This window comes from Kwoniella newhampshirensis, chromosome 2 (genome assembly GCF_039105145.1).
Source record: "Kwoniella newhampshirensis strain CBS 13917 chromosome 2, whole genome shotgun sequence".
NCBI lineage: Eukaryota > Fungi > Basidiomycota > Tremellomycetes > Tremellales > Cryptococcaceae > Kwoniella > Kwoniella newhampshirensis.
Genome location: NC_089956.1, coordinates 924,964 through 944,479, shown reverse-complemented (window position 1 = coordinate 944,479; position 19,516 = coordinate 924,964). Strand labels below are relative to the sequence as shown.

The following is a 19,516-nucleotide window of genomic DNA, read 5'->3' as shown; positions in this document are numbered from 1 at the left end:
GACCAAACCAACGAAAGCAAGCCTACTTCCCTCCCAGAGCAGCTCTCAGCAATTCCCCCGCCTTCCTCCTCTCCCCATCATGAACCTCCACACCATCCAGTTTCTCCAAGTTCGGACACAATCGCATTATCAAACCCCGATATACTAGGCGTTTCGAATACCATTCGTCTGGCAACTTCTTCCTGAATCTTGAATCGTAGTTCGTCCAAGTTGACGCTAATACTGGAGCTGCGCCTGCGTTTACAACATTCGTGCCGGTAGAAGAAGGCGTTATGGTCCGATCTGGATCTTGGTTTTGTGACTTGGATGGATCTAATGCGGATTGGGTCGAAATGGGTAAGAGAAGTGGGAAGTAATAGCTTAACGTAGAAGGGTTCATCCTATCAAAATCGAATGAAGGCACAACACCTCGTTAGTATTTCGTTATCACGTCAGGAAGAGTTACCTAGCAAACCCACCTGAAATCAACCTCTTCCAAACTCGTCAATCCCTTCAAACCCTCCATCACGCCTTTCCCATGATCCTCACCTTCTCCACCTAGTCTTCCGCCGACCAAAGTCAACTTTCTCAGACTCTTTAAGCCTTCGACTCCACTCAAATCTCTCAGATAGTTGTAATTCAGATTCAATATCTTCAGATTAGGCATCTTCACCGCGAAGTCCTTTGGCCACGTCGACATCTTACAACCTGCCACTTCCAGGTATAGCAAGGCATACAGCGGAGAAGACGGGAAGAAGTCATCGCGCAGAGCGTTACCGGATAGATAGAGTCGTTTGACGTTTTCGAGATCTTTCAGACCGAGACGCAGCGATGACGTCTTTCGTTGATTCCTCAATGACAGGTTCTCGAGTCGACCACTAGCGGAATGGGTCTCCGATCGAACAAGGTGGGAGAGACGGTTATTATCGGCATAGAGTGTCCGAAGTTTGGGGAAGAGCGAAAGATCAAAGTGCGTGAGATGGTTGTCACTGAACCGTAGGACCCGAACTGTCGGCATTGGTTTGGAAGGTGAAAGCGATTCGAGCTGGTTTCCATCTGCAAAAAAAAACATACATATTCATCAGCAACTGCACCAAATACCACTTTGGTGTCGTGACTCCCAGCCACCTGCGCAAGAACAATGATACTCACCAAGAGTGATAGACGCAACCGCTGTCAAGCGGTGTAATCCTCTGACTGCCTTGATCCTGTTGTTGGCAAGATTCAAGCTCTCCATCTTGCTCCATTTCGCGTTGGTCAGATCGACCCTCTCAATCTTGTTATTGGCCACACTGAATCTGATGAGACAGTCCATGTCCATAATTCCACTCAAAGAGGTGATAGCGTTATCATCTGCTTTCAGCTCTCGGAGATGCTTGAGGCAATCGAGTTCTATGATGGCGCATGAGCTTCCGGGACAGCTTGGAGGCTCCTCGAAGAGACCACTTACGGGCAACACTGTCCAACTGGTTTTTCGAAATGTCGAGATACTGCAGATTCCTCAGGTGATTCACAGAAGTCAGACTGGTGAGTCTATTGCTCGCGACGTGTAAGGTCCTGACGGAAGAGGGTATTCCGCTGAGATAGGCAATCAAATTGTTGTCCCTAACACCATGTGAAGCGTCAGCCCTCGCCGCTCAGGATGTGCTGTATGTCGCACCACTCACAAATTCACCTCGTCTAACTTGGGCAGGAACTCCTTCAGCCTTGCCACACTGTCTGCTCCCTTTCCCTTCAGGTTGATACTTCTCAACTCCTCCCAGTGGGGTTCGAATGGTTGCACATCGGTGATGATCTGCACGAGCTTGTCATGTGCCACACCGAAAGAACACTCCGTGAGGAAGGTAGCGTCACCGATACGGGAAGCGTTGCTTTGTCGGAACGAACGTCCAGCACGGAACGACCGGATGGGCACCGTGGACTCAGAGTCAGATGAGTGAGTCGACGAAGCGCTTCTTGATGCCGGTCGATCCGGTTGACGAGCAGGTTTAGAAGGGGTCTCGTCTTCTAGACCTTTACGACACGGACAAGTCAGTTTCGCTCCGGAGAAGGGGCATTACACTGGCACTTACTAAGTTCCTCCATGTCCTCCAACAGCCCTTGGATCCGCTTCGTTCTAGCACTGGGCATGAAATTCCTGCTGCCCTCACCTACACCTCCAGAACTCGCTTCGGCATTACCCTTGAAGAGGTCGTCGGCTGTCCACTGAGTCGCCCGTAACTCTATGTCAAGTTCGACAATCCTTCCCGCCTTCTTGCCATCTGAGAAGCTTACACTGCGCTTTCCGCTACTACCGGGGGTGACACCACGGCCGCTTCCGGCTGGTGTAAGGTCGTCCGACCACCCTGCGCGCTTCTTAAAGGCGCCGGCTGGGGTGAGGGCGTTCCTCAACGCAGATCGTATGGGTCGAGGGGCATGAGCTGAAGGTGTAGGTGTCATGACGGCTGGTGCGGACAAGGCGTGATGTATGGTTGGACGATCAGGTGATTTGTCTTCTGCTGTCGCTCCGGGAGTCGGTCGGATGACTTCGGTAGCTTCGTCGATGTCGATATCAGAGCCTGACTCTTCTATGAATTGTGTCTGATCGACCTGATGATTTTGGAGCATCTCGTCTTCATTGTCTGAATCCGATGATGAGCTGAAGCTGTTTTCAGATCTCGGCACCTGGTCTCTAGCGCTGTGCTGTTGCTGTTCAGCGTCTTCGGGCAGACTCTCCATTCCCGCAAAGACATCCACGCTCTCTTCGCTTCCACCTGCTCGGCTCTCCCCAGCTTCCTCCAAAGGTGCTAGCTCCTCTCGTACCCATCGCATGCCGTTCCTGTCGAATCTCATCTTGCCAATCCGATCAGGCACTACTCCTTGAACATCGTCCGGTCTGATCATCCTCATTCCAACACCTGGCCCTGCTGCTGCTCGAGGTCCACGATGTTTCACAAAAGAAGTGGAGATGGTCGTCGACGTTGCGTGAGTGGAGGAGGACATGTAACGGTTCAGGTCGTCAGCTGTGAATCCAGCACCAGCACGAGGAGGTTGCGGCGCACCAAAACTGCTGCTGGACGATGAAGTTCGACTCGTCGGCAGTCGCTGTTCTAGTTGTTGTCGCAATTTGATGTTCGTATCTCGAAGCGGCCGGTCCTCGCCACTTCCGCTGTCAGTGTCGGCCTCTGCAACCCGCTTGACTTCCTCGGAAGCACTGAGTCGTCGGAGCATCCGCCTTGGACTAGGTCCGGTCTTGCCTTTTCCTTTGGTTTTGCCATAGAGTCCAGCTTCCTCCTCCCATATCCGATTCTCGTCTGACTCGGACAGCACCCGGCAACCACCAATGGCCACAGGACTATGTTCGGCGCCTGATGCAGATTCAGATACCTTTCTGGACTTGATACGAGCCATGATATCTTCTGCAGCACGGAGGTAGTCGGATGACGTCGTAGAAGGGTTGGAACGGTGAGTGGGTCGATCAGGCTGCGCTCGGCCAGGTGACATGTCCAGCGGCGGTGTAGGAGGTATGGCCGCGTAGTCTATGGTAGGCCCATCGGCTGTGGTACATGACATCAGTTTTAGGACTCATGTATCACGAGAACGTACCTATGGCTGTTTCATGCACTTCACTTCCAGAAGTCCTACTCTGGCTTGCACTGGTGATACTCTCTGCATCCCTTCCTCTAATTCGGTCCATCATGGCCCGTCCTTGCGCTCCCCAATCGCGGAGCTGCATTCCTCGCCTTGGAGGGGAGGGTGGAGAAAGTCTCAAACGTTTAGACGACCTCGCTTCAGATGAGAGACTGGAGGCTGAGGGAGTGGAGCCTTCTGCAGATGCAGACCCCGAAGATGGTGACTGATTGTCGGCAGCTGGGGACCAATTTCGAAGATGTCGCGCACTGGGTAGCGTGGGAGGCGAGGGTGAAGGCTCGATTGCGATGCTGTCGACCAGAGCCGAGAGATGTTCACGAGTGTAGGTGTCGTAAGTGCTTCGGAACAGTCGTAAAGCAGGGTTGGACTGTTGAGAAGTTCCTCGAGCCATTGATTGACCTTGAGCCTGGTCCACAACAGGCCGGGGCTTTGAGTGGATGTTGAGAGTGGAATGTGACGGTCCATCGCCGACGGCGTCATGCTCAGGATCAAACATAATGTCGCCCTCGTGCGGCAAGTGACCAAAGCTAGATGTACTGGATGGATGACGAGGGGCATTGAAAGTGAATGGATAGTCGTCCGATACCTGTCGGGCAGGAGGTGACAGGTCCGTCTCAACTTCACCAGACCGGAGAGACATCTGTCCATAACGAGTGTATTTGCTTTGATCGTCACCTTGTTGGGCGGTCACGAAATCGCTCGGAGCATTCGTATGATCTTCCTCCTCTCGGAGAACAGTATCATCCTGAACAAACGAGTCGCCTTTATTCTGGATATCTTGTGGCAACGCAGTCGCAGGCGCCATTGACGGTGTTGTGGAAGCAATGGTGGTGAAGGAGTCGTTGGAAGAAGGTGTGACCGATTTACTCAATCTTGATGGATTGGCTGGGGCGTATTGATGTGACACTCTCCTTGGCTCGGTCTCGAGAGCTGTTGGCGGAGCAGGTGTAAGTGTGGGGACAGTAGTCGTTGTGGTGGTGGATATGGTCGCCTGTGTTTGTTCGGTGTTTCCAGTGGCTGCCGGAGGGGAAGGAGGGTCGAACATTCTCTCTAGCGGAAGGGCACCAAAGATGTCCTTCCCTCCTTTGGGTCCAACGCCATTCCTTGCAAGATGAGCTCCTCGATCGTCTTCCACCCCATCTTTGACGACAAAGGTCCCAGCAGCAGCCATCTGTTGGTTCAAGGTCCCCTTTCCTCCGTTACTGGAAGAAGAGGATCTTGACGAAGGTGGAGAAAGGATGCCTACATCGACATGACCTGGACTTTGTATGTGACCTCTCCCTCCCTCGACATGTCCTGAAACGATTCTTCCTGGTAGATCCCCCGTCGAAGCTACGCTTACGCTTCTTGAAGGAGGTAATGGTCGAGCAGAAGCCTGTCCCAGCATTCGTAATGATCCACGCTTCGCTCTGATAGAATCCATATTGACTGTTTGTTTTTCGACGACAGGTGGAAGCTGGATGGGTAAGCTTGGCGGTGGAGACGGGGACGACTCTGGCCATTCTTCTACCAGCTCATCAGTCTGCCATCCTGGGGCTAGCAAAGCCATCTTGATGCAGTCGCGGGTGTCGAGCGGCAGAGGGATGGAGAGCGATTTGTCTGGACCGATTGTTCAAGGAATTTGACGATGCTGTTGTTATTGTTGTTGGTGGTCACCGGGAAAAGAAAGTCGCGCTCGTACACAACGTTGATTAGTCGTAAACAAGGCGAATGGGCATTTAATAAGGTACCCCATTTAATGCGGCGATATGACCCAATGTTTTCTCACGTGTGGCAGTTTTATTTTCAAGGTGGAGGTTTCTGGGACTTGCTTTCAAGATTTTGAAAGACGGATGGTCCACCGGTGAAGAAGAAGTGAATCATCACTCGTCTCTTGTTGTTATTGACATATAAGCACAGTCAACATGCCTCGCATCAGGAAGAGTGAGTGTATCCGATTCAGCAGATACATGTGCGTGCTAATCCAATGCCATTAAAGGGACAACCAAGCGAACAACGACTCACCAAAGGGCAAAGGTCGCCAAAAAGTCTACCGAGACCAAGAAGAAGAAGAGGCAGGCGCTTAAGAAGGATCAGACCTGGAAGTCCAGTGCGTTCATCCCTCTCTCTCAAAGATGGGTAGGGTAGACAATATTTCTGACACATGAACCTTGGCTGTTTGTAGAAAAGAAGCCCGACCTCGGGATTCCCAACAGTTATCCATTCAAGGACCAAGTCCTCGCCGAACTAGCAGAGGAAAGACGAAAGGTGCGTGTAATGTTTGTTCGTTGGACTGGCTTTATACAGAGCTGACATTCTGAAATATAGACTGAGGAGGAAAAGGCTGCCAAACGGGAAGCCCTTAAGCAGAATAAGCCCAAAAACGAGCCCGAAGAGGAGGATACCCCTGGCGTCTCCTCTTTGTCTGGTGCTTCAGTCCTTTCCCGAACCCCTCTCACCGCCACCTCTTCTGAGCCTATCGCATCTACGTCTGCCGCTGCTGTCGATGCTCCTGATTTGATCGACACCGCTCTTCCCACACTGCAAGACGTCGTGGATCGAGCAGATGTGATCTGTGAGGTAGTGGACGCGAGAGATATCCTTGGTGGACGAAGCGGTCATGTCGAGAGATTGATCAAGGAGGCTGATGGAAAGGTTGTTCTCCTTATCAACAAAATTGGTGAGCTATCTCTTTCTCTTGCTGTGTGCTGGAGATGCAGCTAATGACTTTGCTTTGAAGACCTTGTTCCCCGTGAAGCTCTACAAACTTGGCTCTCACGACTTACCATTCCTGCTTTCCTCTTCAAATCCTCGCTTACTGTTCCTCAACCCGCTGCATCATCTTCCAAAGCTCCCGCCGGTCCTACGTTTTCCATTGAGCCCACCACTGTCCTTGGGAGGGAGCAGCTTTTCGCCGCTATCACGCAATGGTCATCCGAGAAGAAGGCCAAGACTACCAAGTCGAAGTCCAAGGCTGCCAAGGCTGACGTCGAGCCCCTCGTGCTCGCTTTCATGGGTCTTCCTTCGGTTGGCAAGACATCAATCCTCAACTCGATCCTCCCCGATAGCCAACGAAAACATGCCGTCGCTCCTGTCATTCCTACGGCTAATCAGGCCAAGTCCCCTGAACCTACTACAAAGGCTCCTATCGAGGTTGAGATCGAAGTAGAGGGAGAGAAGATCAGAATCATTGACACGCCTGGTTGGGAATACGCGGAGGACGATGATGAAGAAGAGGAAGTGGAAGTAGGTGAGGAGGAAGAGGTAGATCTTACCAAGTGGGATCAACTCGAGACACGATTGGCCGGTGATCTGTTGAGAAGAAACTTGGGTAGAGTTGACAAGGTCAAGGAAGTTTTCCCCCTTGGTAAGTTGTTACCCATTGTTACTTGCAGAAGCTATGATTAACCTGTACTTCGATGCTAGTGAACTACATTATCAAGCGATCCAACCACCAGGATTTAATGTTAGCCTATAATGTTCCCTTCTTCCAAAGCGGTGACGTCGAGGCATTCCTCACTGGTCTCGCACGAGCCCAAGGCCGAGTGAAGAAGGTGTGTAGCTGGGACTGTCTATTCCCAGGATGTACAGCTAACGGACATCCTTGCTTCCATTTAGCATGGTACACCCGATCTTGAAGCTGCTTCTCGTGTCCTTCTCAGAGACTGGTCTCTCAACGCTTTCCCATACTACACCACACCTTCGTCCTCCAGAACATCCATGGATGTTGACGAAGCTACGGAGAAATACGACATGAGCGCGATACTGGAGAGTTGTAAGAGTAAGAAGGAATTGAAGAAAGCTAGCGGTAAGGGCATCGTAAGGTTCAAAGGCGGTGAAGAGGTCGACTCTCGAGATGTAAGTAGCGTGGCGGACTTTTCTCATCGAGTCTTGGCTGACATTGTTCCTAGGTTATTCTTGACGACGATTACACCGCCTTGGCGGCTCCTTCCGATGACGAAGATGAGGACGAGGAGGACGAAGAAGAGGACGATGATGAGGACGAAGATGAGGAAGATCTGTTAATTGGATCAGATGACGGAGAGGAGGTCGAGCTCGAAGATGGACCCGAACCCTCTTCCGGTTCTGATGTCGAGGAGGACGACGATGAGGAATCAGAAGAAGAAGAAGAGGAGGAGGAGGAGGAGGAGGAGGAGGAGGAGGAAGAACCTGTTCCCGCACCTACAGCAGGTAGAAAACGAAAAGGAAGAGAATCGATCCCTGCTCCAGCCCCGATCAAGAAGCAGAAGAGAGTATCTTTCGCCAAAGGTGAGATTGCGAATGGGAACAAAAGTGTGAAGGGGATCCTGAAGAAGGGAGGGAGGAAATGATGGGGATTCGACTCAAAGCATTGCTCTGTGATCCTGATTGAGATGTGGGATGTGTGACTGCTTCTGCTGTTCCTCCTTCCTCCTTGTGACTTATGCATCTTGCCTATGATACCCATACCTTGTCTGATCAATTGAATTGATGGACAGTCAATCTGGGCTCCGCGTCGTTATCGATTCGTGCCTAGATCCTGAGCCCGGAGATGCGGGGTGACTGACGGCAGAAGACATCATCCCATCATCAGCTGCCCAGCGTTCGATCTCGATAAAGTTTGGCTTGGCTCTGGAATCGTCGCGATCAATCGCTTGGTGAATGTGTGAAAGGAATTGTCACGTAGACGATGTAGAGCTTCTCTATCCTCCGACGTTCGTCGTGCATTGAAACAAGATCGTCACAGAAAAGCATCATTATCACTGCAATCAAGATGGTGGTGCGAATTGGTATCGCCAGTGCCCGCATTTCGAGACCTTTCAGCTCTGATACGATGAGGTCGACCCAGATTCCCAAACTGCACTCGTGTCTTAGATCGTCGTATCAGCTTGCAGGAAGAGGAGGGATTGGCCAGCACATCTGTGGGGTCAGGTGAGTGGCTGCTGCGGCGTCCCATTGGCTTGAAGTTGAAGATGAGTCAGCTGTAATTGACGATTTAAAGCTGATCTTGGATATACAGCTCAAAAGGTTTTCATAGTGATACCAAGGAGGGTGACGATTTCCATGCTCTCCTGATCGGTGCAGGCTATGTGAGTGAGCCTTCGTCCCCCTGCAGTTGCATTGTCTGTCCATACTCTTAATGTCGAAAGTCGCTCATAGCTGATCGAGTCACGGTTCTAGGCAATGTTCGGCACGCCTGAAGGCGAGTATATATCTTCCCTTCGATCACCTCACACTCACTGCCAACTTGACTGATATGGGACTCTTTCAAAGGTCCATGGAACATGACCGCTCGATTGGAACGTAAACTTGGATCTAGACTCAAGGTCGACGCTGTGATCGAGACCAATCCACCTCGAGCTGAAGAAGCACTTGCAAAGAAGAGGGAGTCAGGGGCGAAGGACTCTTATGCGCACAGTGTCATTCTGCTTAGTATCGAAGAGTTCAAGGACAAGGTGAATAGCGGTGAAGCGATAGAACCTCGGTGAGCAATCTCTTATCATCATCACAACCGCATCTCAGGTCATACCCAAGTCGCCAGCTACCTGCCCAATGATGACGGTATAGCCTGCTTGGTCAAATCGATGACTGCACATGAACCGGAAAAACCAAGCTGAACGTTCCGATTCTTTGTATCACTCCAGAGGAATCTTCGTGGCTACTCCACCCATCTTCCGTGGCGGTCTACAGGAGACCAACAACCTCGAAGTCAAGCTGAACAAACTCTTTCCCAACTCGGCTATCTTCCTCGAGAAACCGGTGGCTACTGGGGTCCCGTTTGAGCAGAGCGTGGGTGATGCAAAGGAAGTTGGAAGATTGTTGGCGACGAAACATAAAGCGCCGGTAGGGGTTGGGTGAGTCGCAAATCACTACATAGGCTCCAATGCCCGAATGGGTGATGATGACCAGGTGTTGACGAGACTTCCTGGCTTAGATACGTTCTGAGGTATTTGAAAGCGGTACAGGAGATGAAGCGGATCATCAAAGACAACAATTTGACAGTGTGCGTGTGACAAGGACATTGCACAGTAGATCGTGAAGCTTAAAGAACTGTTCGTTGTTAGTATGGCCACCAACGCGCGATTCGTCACCGCTTACGAGCTGGCTATCAAAACTGTATGTTCGGTGTGGATATCCATCTTGGTAATGGGGCTGAGGAAGCATCACAGGAATGGTGGAACAAGTCAATCATGCAAGGACCTATCATCGAGCAAGGAACCCATATCTGTGAGTCGAATCGCCTTGGTCAAAGCCGTCTGGCAGTAGGTGCTGACCTGACGACAAGGTGATCTCGCCAGGTATTTTGGGGGAGAGGTGGACATCGATACAGTCTGGTGAGTCAATTCACCTGCATGCGGCTGATGCAGAAACAGTGCCCACGCCCTTGAAGCGCACGAGAAGCCTGGGCAGCTATCGAAAAAGAACTTTGACGAATCTGTGATCCCGGACAAGCTGCGCATACCCAGAGCGACATCTGCCAGTTGGTGAGGAATGCTTTATCTGGTTTCAATACTGGACGGAATCGAGCTTACGGACGTCGTGCTTGCTCAGGAAATACGCGTCAGGCGCAGTGGGAACTATGCTCCATGCCACGGCACTGCATGGCGTGGATTATGCGATCGAGCTTGAGGTGTATGCGGATGGTGTGAGTGATTCATGTATGCAAGTCTAGAAGAATGCGCTAATTGTCATACTCCCCAGTATCAATTGATGTAAGCTGCTGCCAATCGACTGGGATACCCAATCGTCTCTGACAAGATCACAGCCTCTCTGACCCCTTCGGAACACCGGCTCTGCACATTCGTAAGCCTGGCTCCGACGTTATCGAAGTCCATCCGACACCAGGTATGTATCTCTCCTTTACGCTTGTGCACGTTGAAAGACTGATCGGTGCACAGGTGATGACCCATACTTCACCGAGATCGACCGATTCATCGATAGTATCGAAAACGGACCTGATCCCGAAATCCTGTCAACATACGAGGACGCAGCGAGGACGTATGAGCTGACTTGGGCTATTTGCAACTCTTCCGAGGAATGGACTAGGAAGACGGACGAGAAGAGGAAGAGGAGAGCGGGTTGCGTGTAACGTTCGTTATCAGACCGGGGAATGCATGTATCGTACATGGGGTTGTACTTTCCGGTAAACGACTTGTTAGTGTCTTCGGTCTTCTCCCGAGTACCCCACGATGTGCTTTGTCAAGCATTGTTGAGCCGATAGACCGCTTGACCGGTGAACGCTTCTGGTATGAAACAGGTCAACCACTGCGGGGACTACCACTGCTGTCGGCTTCCAGACACACATCGGACATGATTCCGCAGTGGGTGTGTGTTTCGGCGTTTGATCAACTTCAGGGTAGTTCGTTATCATTTCAATTGCCGTAAGAGCCAGTGATGTCAATCACCTGTTTCGTTCGTACTCGTCGTCGTCGTCGTCGCTCGTCGCCGGTGGAGCGGTCAACTGTTTGGTTTAGTAGCCGGAAGAGTGTGGTGTGCGTGACTAATGTATATATATATGGAAGATTCACAGACCTCTCAGGTACCCTCACCAACAGATAACCATAACCTTTCCGGTACTCGCACAGTTCATCTCTATATCTCTAATACATAGCAGCACACACAAGATGACTCTCACTGGATCTTGTCTCTGCGGCGGCTGTCAGGTTGTCGTCGACTCGACTGAGGACAAACAGATCGCATGTCACTGTGGGTTTCATCTGCAGGCGTGATTCTTCACAATTCCATAACCTACAATTTCTTGTCATTCGTCAATCATCACTTGATTCCTTTCCTGTTGGAAGAATACCCTGTCGTCGTTGGGATACAGACCGTCCGCTGATCTCAGCATACAGGCACCGATTGTCAACATACTTCCGGTACCGCTCATTCTAGCAACATCCTCCCCAAGATCTCGGATGTCAAGGTGGGTCCGCATGTCATGTTCCTGTCCTCCTCCTCCATTTGGTTCAGCCACCAAGACGACCATGTGTATTTCCTGCTCTTCTCCACCTACATCCGGAGTGATGAATGGCCCTGACATTGTTTGGACCGGTTTGCAGATCACCGGCTCGGTGAACGAATACAACTCCACAGCAGCTAGTGGTAACACGGGTGAGTAAAATCTTCCGGTAATCACTTTCAGTTGAAAGTTGAAGACGGATGAGTCCTCACTTACGCTCCCATACAAGTGACCCGTGTCTTCTGCGGCACATGTGGATCTCCCCTTGCTCACAAATCCAAGGCATTCGGAGACGCCATGGCCGTCCGTAAGTCCCGTTTGTCTTTTATATGGTCGAGTTTCAAACACATTGTGCATGGGCATCCGACTGATCTGCGGTATCTTCTTCTCCTGTATGCCTGTAGAAACCGGAAGTTTCCCAGAGTTCAGGAAGATCCCCTTCGCCGCCGAGCTGTTCGTCAAAGATCGATGGACTGGTATCCCCGAGATCCCAGGAGCCGATCAGGCTCAGACCATGCCCGAGTAAAGGGCAGGGCTTTCGGGAAATTTCAGAAGACGGAAGTCAGGTGTGAGACGTAGTAAAGTCACTATCGTTCGTACCAAAAAGATGGAAGAGGTTTTATTCTGATTGAGCAGGACACTGCTCTGGAGAGCACGGTGACGCCACGGTGTGTTTGGTGTTCGAGAAATGTTTATCCTTCATAAGAGAAGCAGTTTCCAACATTGAGGGGGCATCATATATATTGGTCTACACAACTGATGAATACATCGTACTTCGTACTAACAACTAATGTCCTTACCCCTGACAGCAGACGACTTCCCCACTAATCAATCCACTCGATACCCTCCCATGTCCTCTGGAACAATGTATCGATAGCCATCTGTCAGTAACAATATCACATCAGCCGTGCGGGTCAAGCAGTTCCCTGATCCTAGACCCCAAACCAATCCAGATCCGAAGTTATCGTTGCGAAAGCGCACACTCACATCGTTCTCCCGCATTTCGATCGTCCCACTCGACAGATCGCTCGTCACCCATCCTTTACCAAGTAACACAACTCCGTCAGTCTCGATGGCCATAGCCAAGGCCGCTTGATATCTCTCCGGCCAGATTGACGATGTACGAGGTATCAGCAGCTTGGTGAGATTCGTATGTGGCGATGAGAAGGATTGGCGACCGATGTCGCTGCCTGTCTTGAGTTCGAGGTCCGTTTGGGAGTCGATGCTATCGGTGTCGATACTGTTACTGGTGGTACCGGGTCTGGTTTTGATGTTGGTGTGGGGCTTGTGTCCAGATGTACATGGTTTGATGGTCACTATGGTCGACCTGACAACCTTCTTGCTGGATGGCGAGCGTCGTACTGATCTTACCGAGGTATTTTGAACCATCGACCGATCTCTCTTCTTCTCGAATCCAAGCTCTTCCAACTCATTGCCTATGCCTCCGTACAACGAAGTGAATTTCGCGGATCTCGCTCTTGATCCGATACAATGAAGCAGAATAATGATCACAACCGCCAAAAGCGCAATCATTTGGTTCTTCCCATCTCCCATGACGGAGGAAACCAGACGGATTGCTGGGTCGATGATGAGCTCGGAAATGCAATGGAGGACAGGTCGGATCGGAATCAGAGCTTTCATTGCGAAGGATCGGGCCAGGAGCAGGAGCAGGAGCATTGGGTGGAGATCATCGCTCATCCTTTCTTGGAAAGTGGAGTACAGAGGCTGGGCGATGGAAGCGGGAATACGGATCTTTGGTGGGGATGGGATGGTCTTGTGTGGACATGTGAGGATTGGTTCGTATGCTTGACAGATGGCGGTGTCGTTCATCGCTTTCTCGATCGTCGTGATCTATCTTGAGAGAGATGGGAGATGGCAAGGGAGAGATGCGAAAGAGAAGGGATGACCACAAACGAGGAGGGGAAAAAGAAAGAACGAGGAAGACATTTCGGATCTGCAAGTCTGCAAGTCTGTCAGTCGGTCGGTCGACGCACGGACCTTCTGGTAACCAAAGGTCAACAGGTCCTTTCGCTCGGTCAGCGCAACATCTATGTATGCATGCCTTACAATCTATCAAGCAATGTTCGTTGTCTGGACCATACTATGACAAACGTTCTCAGATCGTCCATGAGCAATCTCAACAATGGCAACAAGCGGCCCCCTAAGCTCTCCGGTCATGAAAACCTACACCACACCAACTACAACTGTAGCTCTCAGGCTACATCCTCCTTGTCTGACACTATCAGGAGACATCTCCCCACTCCAACCCATCACACCGTCCTCCAAGGTCTCCTTCCCCTCGCTACTAGGCGGAATACTGAGATATTCCTCACTCTTGAGCGCCGACGATTTCCAACCCCACGACTGGGAATGAGCGAAAGAGTCTGGTCCAGAGGTAAAACGGATCAAGGCGGTACCTAACGCCGATGCGCAACTGATAGAGAAGAAAGCCTGGATACCGAGAAATCAGATGAGCCTCGTGGACAGGTTGTTTTCTGTGGTCTGCTACTCATGCTCACCTTGGTCACCGCTCGCGTATCATGATACGGCGCTTCAGCGTCAACAGGCCCGCCGCCTCTCACCGTATCGGTCTGACTTCGGGCGATCCCTCGCGTGCCTCCCAGAGAGGTCGACAAAGCCGGTGGGCTGCCCGGCAAGACTGGCGACGTTGACATCGACCTTCCGTGTGATGCACCTGCCGTGGGGACGGCAAGCGAAGAGGACTGATTGGAGCTCTGCCCTTCGGGACCGTCACTGTCCGACTTTGGGCTCGAAGGGATCGGGAACGGCTCGTTGGGTGACTTTGGAACGATCAGCCTGATACCGCAGATGTCATGTATTACCTACCTGACGGTGGAGATAAATGCCAAGCTGAACACCTTTTTCTTTCCTTTTAATCATCTGTACGTAACTGAGCTTTCTATAAGCGTTACAGCTCGTCGCGAAGAAGTATCACCCACCAATTGAAGAAAGATCCGGCATAGAAATGGGTGGTCGAATAGAATCTTTCTTTCTCGCTCAGCTTATCCACGTCCCAGAACTCGACCGAAAATCTGTTGATCCATCGTCATTAGTCACATGCCACATCATTTCTCCACAGTCGACAAACTCACCGAAAAGGTTCGATTTTTGTCCATTTCTCCTCTTTGATCTTACTTCCAGTGTCACCTAGACCCAACCTGGACATAGCAAAGGCGCCACCTTCATTGACCCATTTCTCCTCGATCTCAGCCGACGTCTTCTGGCCACCTGCCAGGCCGAAAAAAATCTTCTCCCCGTGAGGCGGTGGCTTCGACTTACTTCCGTTGAATTTGATCGTTCCTTCGTTGGGAAGGATGTCAAGCAAGTCTGGACTGAAATCCGGAACACCTTGATTGGAAGTGCTGACTGTCAAAAGCCCGCTTGCACCGATCCGATGAGTCTCATCCGAAGGTACAGGCCACCAGGTTGTGTGAGCGGACGACTGTACAGACGGGACGGATTCGGGGGATGACACTGTCGATGACGAAAGTGTCCAAGTGCTCGTTGCGGGACTCGGTACTCGACTTCGGGGTGCTGGACGTCTTCGCCTGTTGGAAGAAGAAGTGATCACGGATGTGGTATGGGTCAAGCCCAGCTCGGCATCTTCTTCCGATGTGCCGGATCTTTCATGTGCCGTCACTCGAGCTCTTAGATCCGCAGCAGCCCAGTGCGCAGCCTGCAACACTGAGAGTGGAGCATAAGGAAGGCTGGTTTGGGGATCTATGTCCGAAGCAATAGTTGACAGGTCTTCGAAGGTCTTTCGTCACGCATTAGTTTCGGTCATATCTCTGATGATAAGACAAGCTCACCATGTGACAATAGTGAATCCCGTCAGCGAAGACTTTCTGAATCTCCCTTTCCTCTTCTTCCCACTCTTCCCATCCATGGTCTGCTTCGTCTGGTGCTGACAGAGATAGATCACCGCTACTATCCATTTCGTCTTCCCAGCCCCTTCTCCTCAGCTCGAGGACCTTCCTTGCTACCGTATAACGTTGCATTTCGTCTTTCACGAAGAAATGATCTGAGCTCAGTAAAGCCCTGACGAATTTCGCTGGAAGGCCTCGATGTGACCAGATCCGATACGGGGAATCTGGTGCTTCAAGCTCTACATTGAGGACATCAAAACCCCACCTTGCCAGCCAGCATACACAAGCCTCTCCAATCTTATTGCCGACCACCCCGTAGAAGTGTGGGAGGAGATTCGCATCGGTGGAGCCGAAGGAGAAAGGATCCTCATCTCGACCACTGCGCATTGAGTTGGATCTGGATGGGAAATGGAGGGAGGGAATAGTGTTACGGTGGAATCGGGTCGGTGTGTCCGAGGTCTCGCTGACTTTGTGGTCCTCATCCTTGACCTGTACGTCTGAATCGGTCGATGAGCGAGGGGTGTGGTTGACAGGTCGAAGTACATCCTCCACCATATCTTCTTCATCTTCGATCCCCCGGATGGACAGTGGCTCTTCCCCGCGCAGTCGTCGTGCTACCCCTGATAGACTTTTTGCTCCTTCTGCGGTTTGACCGACCCATTCTTCCTCTCCGATTCCATCTCCCACGGCAAAGGCAAGGTACTTGCCGACAGTCATCGGTCCGACCGTCCTCAGGATCATCGCAAACACCTCTCGCAGCAGACTGCTATGACCTATGTAAATTGTAGTGGCAAGAAGGGAGAGCAGTAAACGTGGAGTGGCTAGTACCGTATGGTGAGGCAAGGAAGACTCGAAGGAGCGCAGATCGGGATCAGAGGCCATGGTTGGGAAGGCCGGAGTGAGAGGATGGGCTGCAGTAGACAACAGGATGGTCGGGAAGTGAAGATGGGGATGAGAAGAGTATAGGCGAGAGAGGCATACTCTACAGTGGAGCGTCAGTCGTCTGTCAGAGAGTAATTGCACAAATTGGGACTCACTCAAATGCTGCTCGGGTGATGTTTGAATCGTCGAATCTAAGCTCAATCTCCTCTCCATTCCATTCGTCATCTGAGGATACCTCGTCTCTCGCACGATGACTGCCTTTCTGCTTCCGTCTTGGGCTTGAAATGGTCTCCGAAAAGCCGCCCAGGAAGAGCGAATTGAAGAAGCCTGCACAGTAGTCAATGAGCTCATCTCATCAGGAATGTATAACATCAGCATCATGCACTCACTAGCTTGCGATAGTACCATACGATGCACATGGTAAGATACGCCCCATTTTTTGATCACCAGCCTAACATCAGGGCATATTCCCTTCAGAAAAGCTTGGTACAGATGATCGCTGAGAGGTTGTAGAGAAGGAGGAGGAATGACGGGTGTTGTCAGTGGAGGCGCCATCGGTGCTGGAAGATGCGTAGCCGCGTGGGAGTGTGAATGACCGTGGGACACGTTGTGTGTGCTTCTTGCCGGAGTTGAGGGTGGGAGATAATCAGTTGAAGGCGCGAGTACTGCCGGTAATGGAGGAGCGAGTGGATTAGGAGCAACGATTGCGACGGGTGGTGCCGAGGTAGAAAGCCCCGCGGGCGTGGGAGGTGACTCTGGTCTGGGCACTGTTGTCGATCGCATGGGGGATGGAGTAGGAATCATTCTGTTTGACGAGGGCGCACCGGTTGGTGATGGTGTAGGCGCACCTTCGCTCGGCGCTGTCGCAGCTCTCGTTCTTGATAGACTACTGATTGCCAGAGGGGAGGACACGTTCAACAATGATGGCCCGGAGAGAGGTGTATTCGTTCCAGATCCAGAAGAGACGTGTCCATTGTTCCCTCCGGCCGCTGCACCGCCATCAGGAGATCCCCCTCGAGCCATCATCACCATCTGATCGAAAGTGACTTCCAACCGGTCGAACCCGGGCGTGGACAAAGGTGAACCCGCACGACTACTGTCTCTCGATCCACGGGCTGACCGGATCGGCAGGTCAGGAAATGGCAAGATCCTTGGTGGAGGGAGATTGGATTTTGATCGGGACGGCTTTGAAGAGGAGGAAGATGCCGTGGGACGTTTTGAGGAAGAGGTAGGTGTCGATGAGCGGGAGGTGGGCGTGGGACGTGGTAGTCTCGATGAAGCAGATGAAGAAGAGAGGGTATGACCGCTCATGCTGCGGTGAGATGTGCGGATGAGTAATGTACAACCATGTGAGACGAAGATGAGAAGAGAGATAGCTTGTGGCTGTGTCAAGAAGAGAGAAGACGAAGAGAGATTGTTAAATTAAGAACACCTCGAATGAATCTGTCTCACTAATCGCTCTATCATCATTATTATTGTTGTTTCCGGGTAACTTATAGTAGAGCCATTTACCCTGGATTTCCATAGAGTCATCCACAATAATCTATCGTACAAGGCATATACCATTCTACATACATTCCTAGACCTGATAGATCGATGATGCATCTACGTTTCCACCTCGGAGGGAGGCACATCACCACCTTCGACAGCTAGCTCAGGTGCAGGCGGTTCCATCTCTCCCATCACTAGACCCTCGTCCTTTTCCAACGGTGTGTCTTCTCCCTCGACATCCATCCTCTCATCCTCCTTCGTCTCGTCCGTTGTCTCAGGCACCGCATCCTCCGCGTGTCGCGTGGTGATTTCGACACCTGGTTCGCTGGCTCCCAGATTTGCTTTGCCGAGCTCGGTATGGAAAGGTGACGTGTTGGTGACTTCCATCGCGTTGGATGGGATATCGGTATGAGGTGGTATAGTCGCTTCGTGTGTTAGTTCATCTGCCGCTGTCGCAGGCGCAGATGCGATTGCTGACACTGGTTCGGCTTCGATACCTCCTTCTGCAACAGCAGAGGAAGGCGCGAGCATGGGAGTCGCAAGTTCGTGATCAGGTGTTTCCAGCGGTGTAGGAGGTTCGGTCGGTCCTTCAGGGGCAAGCGTCTCCGTCGGCGGTTTCGTTTCGTCCTCCTCTCCTTCTCCTTCAGCTTCCCCTTCCCCTTCAACGTCAGCGCCCTCTTCACCCTCTCCTTCATCGTCTTCCATGATCTCATCCCCGTCTTCTCCTTCGTCTTCCTCGTCCACATCCACATCGCCATCCGGAGCTGGCGTCTCTTCATCTCCCACTTCACTGGTCGCTCCGACTAGTTTGGCCTTTTCTTGTGATTTTACCCATTTACATATCTATGTGTGGTGTCAGTCACAGGTCGTTCAACATCGATGATCACTGATCAGAGTAGGGGTGGAAATAGATTAACCGGTGGACGTACTTTGTATGAGCTTTCCGGAGCGAGACCTTTAGGTGAAACCCATTGTTTCTTCCATTTATGAACGCTGCGTTAGGAGACGGACTGTTAGCCTCATTGAGAGCATGAGTCTGCTCGCAATCGCGTCATGAACAGGAGCACGAGAGGGGAACCACGACATAATAGGGAACATGGAAGACGGAGCATGAACTCACGGCGCGGTCAACTGTCGTTGAAAGCTCTCGGAAGCTGTCGTACTCGTGAATCTACCAAAGTTGCTTCTTCGTGCTGCAGGCACCCATTCAGCTCGATGCACATCACCTACGAGAGATCTCTTGCGACTCACAATGTGACATTTTGCTGTATATCGATTTACGCTTGACAACATGCCAACGAGGAATGGACGAAGAAATGCCCGTTTTGCGTCGTTGTGCGCGTGTGATGTAGATTATCAAATTACGTAAGATCTTCCGTGACTGCTTTGTTGACGAGTGACGGCTGGTCGGTAATGTTCTGTTCTGTCGGTTGAATCTTTTTCTTGCCCATTAACGACGGACTATACAATACGTGTCACTGTCATATCTATCTGGGGCAGAGTTCAGTCAGAAGGTTCTGGCCGTTTACCGTCCTCTCTGACAGGCTCCCGAGAGATCGACAGTGGATGTCCTTGATAGATTTGTATGTATTGCTCGCTTGTTCTTGTCATATGGATATAGTATGAAATTCGCGAGTGTGACTTCGATTGTAATGGTTGTACGACATACATTACGATAGCATCCCCTAGACCCCTCGTACATATCACATGAATATCGAACGATTCCGCT

At 51.3% G+C, this 19,516-nt stretch overlaps 8 protein-coding genes across 8 annotated transcripts; 4 read left to right on the top strand and 4 right to left on the bottom strand.

Annotated features, from left to right (window-relative positions):
- Positions 1 to 22: 22 nt before the first annotated feature.
- Positions 23 to 5,158, bottom strand: IAR55_001060 (uncharacterized protein; the record flags this gene model as incomplete). Its single annotated transcript, XM_066944190.1, has 7 exons — positions 23 to 380; positions 459 to 1,035; positions 1,132 to 1,371; positions 1,430 to 1,584; positions 1,647 to 1,992; positions 2,052 to 3,515; positions 3,565 to 5,158. The coding sequence occupies 7 exons, from the start codon at positions 5,156 to 5,158 to the stop codon at positions 23 to 25; spliced, it is 4,734 nt and encodes a 1,577-aa protein (XP_066805391.1).
- A 355-nt stretch (positions 5,159 to 5,513) lies between these two features.
- Positions 5,514 to 7,919, top strand: IAR55_001059 (uncharacterized protein; the record flags this gene model as incomplete). Its single annotated transcript, XM_066944189.1, has 8 exons — positions 5,514 to 5,532; positions 5,588 to 5,698; positions 5,774 to 5,856; positions 5,917 to 6,268; positions 6,329 to 6,955; positions 7,015 to 7,142; positions 7,207 to 7,446; positions 7,500 to 7,919. The coding sequence occupies 8 exons, from the start codon at positions 5,514 to 5,516 to the stop codon at positions 7,917 to 7,919; spliced, it is 1,980 nt and encodes a 659-aa protein (XP_066805390.1).
- Positions 7,920 to 8,401: 482 nt separating this feature from the next.
- Positions 8,402 to 8,823, top strand: IAR55_001058 (uncharacterized protein; the record flags this gene model as incomplete). Its single annotated transcript, XM_066944188.1, has 3 exons — positions 8,402 to 8,499; positions 8,588 to 8,657; positions 8,749 to 8,823. 3 exons carry the CDS (start codon positions 8,402 to 8,404, stop codon positions 8,821 to 8,823), a joined length of 243 nt encoding a protein of 80 aa, XP_066805389.1.
- Positions 8,824 to 8,852: 29 nt separating this feature from the next.
- On the top strand, positions 8,853 to 10,657 carry IAR55_001057 (uncharacterized protein; the record flags this gene model as incomplete). The annotated part of the gene is made up of 11 exons (XM_066944187.1): positions 8,853 to 9,052; positions 9,213 to 9,422; positions 9,503 to 9,571; positions 9,633 to 9,684; positions 9,738 to 9,795; positions 9,854 to 9,866; positions 9,936 to 10,052; positions 10,120 to 10,213; positions 10,270 to 10,280; positions 10,334 to 10,413; positions 10,467 to 10,657. The coding sequence occupies 11 exons, from the start codon at positions 8,853 to 8,855 to the stop codon at positions 10,655 to 10,657; spliced, it is 1,095 nt and encodes a 364-aa protein (XP_066805388.1).
- A 535-nt stretch (positions 10,658 to 11,192) lies between these two features.
- On the top strand, positions 11,193 to 12,053 carry IAR55_001056 (uncharacterized protein; the record flags this gene model as incomplete). The annotated part of the gene is made up of 5 exons (XM_066944186.1): positions 11,193 to 11,274; positions 11,421 to 11,491; positions 11,628 to 11,679; positions 11,757 to 11,834; positions 11,932 to 12,053. 5 exons carry the CDS (start codon positions 11,193 to 11,195, stop codon positions 12,051 to 12,053), a joined length of 405 nt encoding a protein of 134 aa, XP_066805387.1.
- A 298-nt stretch (positions 12,054 to 12,351) lies between these two features.
- On the bottom strand, positions 12,352 to 13,357 carry IAR55_001055 (uncharacterized protein; the record flags this gene model as incomplete). Its single annotated transcript, XM_066944185.1, has 2 exons — positions 12,352 to 12,408; positions 12,515 to 13,357. 2 exons carry the CDS (start codon positions 13,355 to 13,357, stop codon positions 12,352 to 12,354), a joined length of 900 nt encoding a protein of 299 aa, XP_066805386.1.
- A 354-nt stretch (positions 13,358 to 13,711) lies between these two features.
- Positions 13,712 to 17,607, bottom strand: IAR55_001054 (uncharacterized protein; the record flags this gene model as incomplete). Its single annotated transcript, XM_066944184.1, has 8 exons — positions 13,712 to 13,978; positions 14,047 to 14,328; positions 14,375 to 14,438; positions 14,488 to 14,580; positions 14,641 to 15,305; positions 15,358 to 16,396; positions 16,452 to 16,623; positions 16,686 to 17,607. The coding sequence occupies 8 exons, from the start codon at positions 17,605 to 17,607 to the stop codon at positions 13,712 to 13,714; spliced, it is 3,504 nt and encodes a 1,167-aa protein (XP_066805385.1).
- A 294-nt stretch (positions 17,608 to 17,901) lies between these two features.
- On the bottom strand, positions 17,902 to 19,048 carry IAR55_001053 (uncharacterized protein; the record flags this gene model as incomplete). Its single annotated transcript, XM_066944183.1, has 4 exons — positions 17,902 to 18,630; positions 18,717 to 18,780; positions 18,908 to 18,980; positions 19,039 to 19,048. 4 exons carry the CDS (start codon positions 19,046 to 19,048, stop codon positions 17,902 to 17,904), a joined length of 876 nt encoding a protein of 291 aa, XP_066805384.1.
- Positions 19,049 to 19,516: the final 468 nt, after the last annotated feature.